The sequence below is a fragment of the Protopterus annectens genome, chromosome 4.part1, assembly GCF_019279795.1.
Source record: "Protopterus annectens isolate FY-2018-M chromosome 4.part1, PAN1.0, whole genome shotgun sequence".
In the NCBI taxonomy this organism is placed as follows: domain Eukaryota; kingdom Metazoa; phylum Chordata; order Ceratodontiformes; family Protopteridae; genus Protopterus; species Protopterus annectens.
In genome coordinates this window covers 744474881-744483810 of record NC_056734.1, presented here as the reverse complement: position 1 = coordinate 744483810, position 8930 = coordinate 744474881, and the positions used below count along the sequence as shown (strand labels likewise).

At 38.7% G+C, this 8930-nt stretch overlaps 1 protein-coding gene across 1 annotated transcript in view; it reads right to left on the bottom strand.

The window, feature by feature from the left end:
• Positions 1-3038: 3038 nt before the first annotated feature.
• Positions 3039-8930, bottom strand: part of LOC122801284 (vomeronasal type-2 receptor 26-like) — a 255486-nt gene continuing 249594 nt past the window's right edge. Inside the window, exon 4 of the mRNA XM_044070832.1 lies at positions 3039-3937. Within this exon, the coding sequence (XP_043926767.1) occupies positions 3039-3937 (899 nt within the window). The remainder of the gene's footprint in view (positions 3938-8930) is intronic.

Sequence of the window (8930 nt, the reverse complement as noted above, 5' to 3'; positions counted from 1 at the left end):
GTTTTTGAGAAAAAACAAAGTGAAAGGTGTTTACATAGTTTATAGTAGTGTGCTTGGCTGGGCTGCTGCCTGTGTAATTGGCTGATTCTGATACATTTCACCTGCCAGCTATGCTGGTTCTCCTTTATTGCCTTCCTACTGCTGTTTTCCCTTCCCATTGCCTTCCCGTTTAAGCTCCGAGGCACGCTGCACATACCCAGTGCTCAGATGTGAACAGAGCTGCTATTTCCTGTGGGGTTTTTTTGTTTAAAACCTGGTGGGACGTGTGCACACCTGTTTAGGCAATGTAAGCACTGCTAGGAAGCCTCAGACACACCCCCTTCCTTAGCTGTGCTTAGCTAAGGGCAAACACGGGTCACAGAGCTCCAATAAGCTTACAGCATGCGTGACACTCCCCCTTATGAGGTCATTTGCCTCTTATACTTATACCATGGTGTTGCTGCACCTACACGGTTGGGTGCAAGCTAACACTGAGAGGAATTCTATGATTCAGTATCAATCCCCTCATTTGCATAAAACAGAATGCTAATTCATAGTTACCACACTCACACTGAGCCTCCCACCTTAGCAACCACTATTCCCTGGAATTGTTGTCTTATGCATGCCATTGACTATTATGGCAAACTGCTGATTTGGGTTTAAAAGCTTATTTCCTACTTTTTTCATGTTTTTGGGTTGATCCCATTTGCTCACTGCTGCCCTATGCTTTAACGGTCGAAGTCAGCCAATAAAAAATAAAAGTTTTTTTTTATAATTTTTCAACTATTTCCCATGCCAGTGGCAATATATTTGGCCATTGGCATGCCTACTACATTGAATACATGCTTTCTTTGGAGCTGTCATGCCTCCATTTTGTAATTTGCAAGAATGTATTCGGTTTGTAACTGAATACATTTCTGCAGGTTACACTATTTCTGCACAGATGCCTGTCTGCTTCCTAGATCACTAGTTCACCTCATTTGCATGGTTTTCACCAGCAAATGGAGTAATTAGCATATAGCAGGGGTGTCCATGCAGGAATAGTGTAGCAGCGCTTGTGCGCATCCTGGAGCTCATTCCTGGATTGCTTATCATCCATATTGCGTGCTGCAGCTCTTGCACTATTCCTGTATACTGTGCAGAGCTTGGTGAATCCTGGGGTATATGTTTTTTTTTTCTGCAGTATACCTTATAAGTTTTGTAATTCCATAAAGGTCATTTCTTTGCTGAATTTACCGTTTGGATTGTGTTTTAGTAGTATGTGTTCATCAATATTGACGTAAATAATATTACAGAACTTAGTTCATTAAAGACAATATTCTAGAAAATTTGCAAAAGTATGTAATTTATTCCATCACAATTTCTAATGGCAAAGTCTATAAAAGATGACCTCTTTATCATTAAGTTTGACATTATTCTTTGTGCAAAGATATGGGTGCCATGATTTGGGATAATATATGACATAAGCATGTGTGAGAATTAGAATGATCCTAGTTTTGTCATTATAACTATTATGATATTACCAGACAAAGTTGAACTTCATACTGTTTGTTCCACATTATTTTAATAATGTTGTTTCATGATATTTGGGATTATTTATTTAATTCTGTATAGTATAACTACTAATTGCTTAAGAAATCAAACTCCCCAGAGGAATACAGTTTCATTGCTCTTTCCATCCTGGAGTGGGGCCAAGGGTGTAGCCAGTAAACTCTTATGCTCACTGGTATATACAGGCATATATCCTGTATACCACTGCATTTTTTTATTTATTTTTTTAGAATAAGTTATTTATTTTCTGCAAGAAGATTTTTCAATATTTAAATTAAAAATAAATGTATTCCATTTTCACATAATTTGGTTTTACTAAGTTATATATTTTTGTTAAGAGGGCTACCTTTTGGTTGGCTTCATTCTGGGAGTTGTAGTTCTAAGAATCCTTACCACTCCTTTAATCATGCTGTACTAGACCTATAAATGGTGCATGATAAGGATGATAGAGTCCTGTACATGCTGTACTAGACCTATAAATGGTGCATGATAAGGATGATAGAGTCCTGTACATGCTGTACTAGACCTATAAATGGTGCATGATAAGGATGATAGAGTCTTGTACATGCTGTACTAGACCTATAAATGGTGCATGATAAGGATGATAGAGTCCTGTACATGCTGTACTAGACCTATAAATGGTGCATGATAAGGATGATAGAGTCCTGTACATGCTGTACTAGACCTATAAATGGTGCATGATAAGGATGATAGAGTCCTGTACATGCTGTACTAGACCTATAAATGGTGCATGATAAGGATGATAGAGTCCTGTATGATTAGATTCAATACCATTAATACTGATTCAGTAATCACAATTTCTATCTGTGATGTGTTTTCTATGTTTCTGGTTTTAATTGTTGTCTTTAAACAAAGAAGACAATACCATCTATGATGATAAGATGAGTACAAAGAAATGCATCCTCAGTCAAGTTTCAGTAAGGAAATGGATAGTGGATATTACATTCCTCCACTCAGAAATTGCTCATTTTATTGTCAAAGCTACCAAGACCTTTGATTTTTTTTTTTTTTTGACTAGGACAAAGAGACACAATGGAGATATGAAATGTTCAGATTTCTTCTTCTGTACTTGTAATCCCCAATTACTGTGGTGAAGTCCGTCGGTTACAAATTACTTTGGGTGGTTGCACATCTCACTGTAGGCTGACAGGCACTGAATCGCTTGACCAAAACATGACCTTAGCTACTGACTGAATACCAAAATTGTCATAGTATGTATGTTTTGTCCTTTTTACCATGTTAAGCTTTCAATAATTTCACATTTCATGTTGCATAACAGAGAGGAAAGATTTTCTTAAACTATTAATTCCAATTTAATACTTTGAAAATCTGCCTATTTTCTTTGCATACATAAGATGACTTCTAGTCCTTGAAACTAACTCAAAAACTCACAGAAATATAATTTGCCATTATGCATTTTAAATATGGATTTGATGAAGCAAAATCAGTACTTATCATTCATATTAAACCCATATTTCTTTGCTTAATTACAACTTTCCCATTAAATATTCCTTTGTATTCATGTCAGGTCTCAGTATAATAATATAGCACTTCGGAGCAAATATACAACCAAGCATTCCTGCACTTGATGACAAAATGGCAAATATCTCCACAGCAACCAAGTATATTCCCTTTGTGCTGAGGTATGCTGGTATAAATGATACCCAAACACTAACAAAAGCCAGCATGCTAAATGTTATGTATTTTGCTTCATTGAAACTGCCAGGCAGGTTTCTTGCTAGGAATGCAATGATGAAGCTTGCACTTGCCAAAATGCCTAAATAAGCCAGCATACAGTAAAACATGACTATTGAACCCTCATTACATTCAATCATTATCTTTTCTTTTGTGGCTTTCATGTTACGTTCTACAAATGGTGGTGAGGTAACAAGCCATACTATACAGATCAGAATTTGAATTAATGTGCTAAAAACAATTACACAAATGGGGATCTGGGCTCCAACACATTTCCTTAACTTACTGTCTGGTTTTGTAGCACTGAAGGCAATGACAACAATGATAGTCTTTGCAAGAACACAGGCAATACAGAAAGAGAAAATAATGCTGAAGACCCCTTGTCGAAGCATACAGGTTGATGTCACTGGATTTCCAATGAATATTAGAGCACATAAGAAACACAGCATTATTGAAAATAAAAGGAAGTAACTGAGCGTACGGTTGTTGGCCTTGACTATTGGAGTTTCCCGGTATTTTATGAATATATGCAGTACTACCATAGTAATTGATGAGCAAAACATGGATATAGCAAACAATGTTATTCCTAAGGGGTCACTATATGACAGAAATTCAATAATTCGAGGGATGCATCTAGTGCGGATTTCATTGGACCATTGATCTTCTGGGCACTTCATACAAGCAGCACAATCTGTAAAGAAGAAGACAAATCAGCTGTGAGTAAGTGAAAATAAAATAAATTATACTGTATATGCCATTATTTTTGAAAATCCAAATTCATAACCAGGTTAAAGATGACTGTATATGAAAATAGCAGTGCTACTCTTATTTAAATCTTTCCCTGGGATTCAGCAAGCAGCCATGCAGGAATAAGTTATTCCTGCATGACAGGGACCATTCCTGTTCAGCACGGCAGTGCACCATGCATATTTATGAAAGCACGCTGCCATGCTCTAAAATGGACATGGTTCCTTGTATGAACCCATGGGGTGTGTCTGAGAGCAGAGCTCTCACATTACACACACCCCTACACTCCAGAATTTCCTTTTGGCAATTAAAAATGAGTGAGAATGCTTATAACACCCCCAACCCATCAGCATAACAAATATGTGGCCAAAGGCATAAGGGCCAATTGTCCCTACCAAGTAAACTTCTCAACTGTACAGATTTTTGCAGTATGCCCAGATATTTGCCTCATACGTCTAGTGTGTTCCTCCTATAATCTGTACCTTTCTGGCAAATAGCTGAGGATCAAAGTCATTAAATAATGACAAAACATTAGAGTATAAGACTCCACATCCTTCAGAAAATTCATGTTAATGTAAAACCTATTATTCTATCAACTAATTAAGTTTGTAAGAGCAATATTTAAAATGTGTCCCTATTTGCCCCCCATCATTTTAGGCTTTGTCCAGATATCTTGCTCTAAGAAGTTGAGAGGTATTCTACCAAGCAAAAAGTTGTTAACATAACACAGGTAGCATTAGCACATAGTGCACACCTCCCAACCCGTCAGAGTATGGAATTTGGACAAAGCCAAAAGAGACAATTGTCCTACAAAGCAGAAAGTTGATCAAATAACAGGTTCAGCATTAGCAGGGATGTTTTGAAGAGTATAGATAAAATAACACAACAAAACTGTTTTTTTTATAAATGCCATAAAGTTTAAGCAAAGCTGCTCAGTGTGCTCATTGCTTAGCCATGCTTAGTCCATCTTAAACAGCACAAGAAGTTAAATAACGAGAGACATCCAACATAAACAGTATTGCAGTAGTGTAGTGGTTAGAGTGTATGTTTTGTGAACAACCATTCCTGGTTTGATTCCCACTATAAACAATTTGCATTTTACATGTGAAAGTAGTACATAAACATTTTTTTATTATTACCTACTAAATAACATATATTTGTTAACTGGAGTACTGCAATAGGTCCAGATGTGAGGTGTCAGTTTAATAAAGTTGTGAAATCCCCATATAAACACAGGTGTCCCATACAATATAGTCACACATGAATAAATGTAAAGAAAGCATATTGGGGGATGTCAGGGACAGTAAACAGATTTATACTATTTAATGAATGATGAATCAATGCCATACAGCAGATAGTCTATAAAATGAAAAATAAGCAATGCTAAGCAATGCACAGCTCTACTTACCAGGTGTAAGCATTGTGTAAATATGACTGCTAAGCAATGAGTAGCCCAGCTAAGTGGATTTACCCATCGGTAAGCAGTGCTGAACCTGTCCCTTTAAGCACTGCCAACCTTAGCTAAGGAGGTTTGCCCATAGCTTAACTTAGCTCAGCATATTCAAAACCATCCAATCATGGCAAAGGGTTGGAAATTGGCTATATTTAAACCCCCACAGGCAGGAATACAGCTCATAACTGGTTTCTGCTTCCCACTGTAGACAGTATGGCAGGAGTTGGTGAGGGCATGTGCTTCTGGGCACAGCAATGGGGCATACAGGAGTCCAAGGTCATGGTAGGACTCCTGTTACAAAACCATGACAAGAGACTGCTGCAGGGCCAGTACCAAGGCTCCCAATATAAAGCAGTAGCCTGGGACCATCTTGCCCATGATCTCACCAGTGCCACTGGTATCCCTTAGACTGGAGAGCAGGTCCAGCACCACTATGCTGACTTGAAGTGGAGAAAGAGGGAGCTCTTGGATGAGATGGTCCAAAAGCAAGGCAGAGGAGTGATGTCCCAGCAGTGTGTAAGGACTTATACTAATAACTGTTTGCTAATGTCCAGCCTGTGTATATGATGGATAGGTATGCCTAAATATTTCTCAATTTCCCTTACAGCTGCAGTTGAGCGGACTGTGAATCAGGAAGCCCATAATAATAGGCTGCAAAGGCTGCATTGCAGGCTGGTGAGTAACAATCCTGCTTGTAGTAGTCATACCAAATAAATATAAAGCAGAAAGTCAACTGGCAATATACAAACTGTTGTATGAGTTGTACTGAATAAACCAGACAATATGACAGAAATAGTCCCATATAGGTCATATTTAAATAAAACTGTAACTACCTGGCAATAAAGCTCTAAATCCTGGACTGGTTGTGTTTACTCTGGTATTGTATGGCATTTATTGTTGCATTCTCTGAAGAGTAACGCTGTATTAACCACTGTTATGCACACTATGATACATAGACAAAAATGTCTAGGAATGTCTGTATAAGACTGTTGTAAGCACAAGATCAGATTGTACAAACAAGAGAGACTTAGACAGAAAACACTGAAGAGACAGACAGCAATAGCCCAATAGTATACTCTACTGCTGCTTAAAATATTGTATATTTAGCAGACACAGCCATGGTTTGAATCCTGGGAGTGGTAGTAAGCTGTATGCATAATCATACCTCTCAACTGTATAGATTTATCAGGATATCCAGATAATTGGCCCATATTTTCTGCCTGTTCCTCTGTCCCCCTGGCAAATTGGTGGGATGATCTCAGAATTGCAGTCATGAAATAATGACATACATTTGATTTTCAGACCTCAAAACCTTCAGAAAATGTATATTAAAAAAATCCTGCCACTCTAGCAACTCTCCAAATTTATGACAGCAATATTCAAAACATGTCCCTATATGTACCCCCGTGTTGTCAAGCTTTGTCCAGAGTATGTGCATTAAGAGACTGAGAGGTATGGGCATAATATTAACTGGAATCTGAGAATATGTGCAGAAACAGTCAGGGAGTAAAAACAAACATTCCCTCCACAGGTCTGTTAGATAAAAAAACTGTACCCGCCAATGAAGATTTAAATCCTGGACTGGTAGTGTTTACTCTGGTATAGTACAGCCTGATATGTAGCATTCAGTAACATCTGATATCAGAATAGTACTGTTGTGTCAACCACTGTTTCTCACACTGTGCTACATAAAAATATGTGTAGGAATGTCTGTATAAGACTGTTGTAATCACAAGGTCAGATTGTACAACCAAGAGAGACTTAGATAGAAAACATTGGAGAAATAGACAGCAATATCCAAATAGCACACTCTGCTGTGACTTAAATTGTTGTATTTTTAGCAGACACAGCCATGGTTCGAATCCTGGGAATGGTAGTAAGGTGTATGCATAATCATACATCTCAACTGTAGAGATTTTTAAGAATGTCCAGATAATTGGCCCATATTTTCTGCCTGATCCTCTGTCCCTCTGGCAAATCAGTGGGATGATCTCATAATTGTAGTCATGAAATAATGACATACATTTGATTTTCAGATCTCAAAACTTTTGGAAAATGTATATTAAAACAAATCCTGTCACTCATGCACCTTTCCAAGTTTATGACAGGAATATTCAAAACATGTCCATATTTGCACCCCCATGCTGTCAAGCTTTGTCCAGAGTGTGTGCATTAAGAGATTGAGAGGTATGTGCATAATATTAACTTTGAATCTAGAAATATGTGTAGATACAGTCAGGTAGTGTAAACATTCCCTCCATAGATCTACCAGGTAAAATATGTAGAATTTAGCTATAAGACAGTTGAAGTATACACTGTGTACAAACATACCACTGCCCAAACCAAGGCGATAGGGTATTGTAATAGTACCTGTATCTTAATTATTAGAGGAATGATCATTAAAGTTGTGAGCACTACAAGGATATATAAATTAACTGACATCTCTCCTCCCCACCATATTTGCAACAATAATCTATATACACACATCAGTGGGTATGTTTACACCAAACCTACAGTTGGGACAGATGTCCTATTGTTCAATAACTATTGAAATGTGTTTCTATTAATATCCCATGTTGAAATACTATCATTGGTGGCCTGTTGCTATCAATGTAACCTGCATGCCATTGTAATGGCCACTTTGGTTACATATATGCATGTGTTCTGTTTTTTATATAACTGTTCAAAATCTGGTCTGTTGGGTTATTGAGAATATCTATGTATGCTGTTATAACTAATCCTGGATGGTGTTGACTATTACTAAACCACATATGTTTTAAAACTGCAACACAATAGCACATATGGGAAGTCTGGTCCCAGCGGATCCACCTCTCCCACCTCATCTGGCTGTGGCATTGGGCCCCAGCACACCTGGGACCCACCCCCAGGACCTCCTCATCTACTGGTCCTGCACCACCTTTGGATGGAATCACCTCAGGGGATGGGGCTCATCTCCCCCTGGGAGTGAGCGCGGACAGGATCCTGTCACCCAAAGTCAGATCCAGAGATTGGTGCTTAGTGAGTTCTGAAGGGAGTTTGTAGATCTGCTATGCCAGCTTGAGGGCTGTGTGCCACATTTAGAGGGTCAGCCTGCCCTTTCTGCTCAGCCCCAGCATAGCTACCTGTGGGGCCGTGAAGGTGCAGTGGTGACTACCCATGTGTGGGGACCTCAGTCCCACTGTTTCCATTTGGGGGCTCATGGCATTCCGATTTCCAAGCACACCTCCCCATCCAAGGTGTTTATCCCCACATGTGTCATATACCACCCCTGTATGCTGTCTTGTCTGTCTTCCTACGCAACCTACCTCCCCAAATATAGCTACTATCCTTTCCCAACATCCCACTCTCACCTTAAAAAAAAGGGAATCTGTTCCCAAAAAAAAACTTTTCCCCAAACATAGCTGTCCATTTTGCACACAAGTCCACTGGACACATGTAATCTGGTCTAACTGGCTTCGCAACACACTATTATTGTCCTCACCCC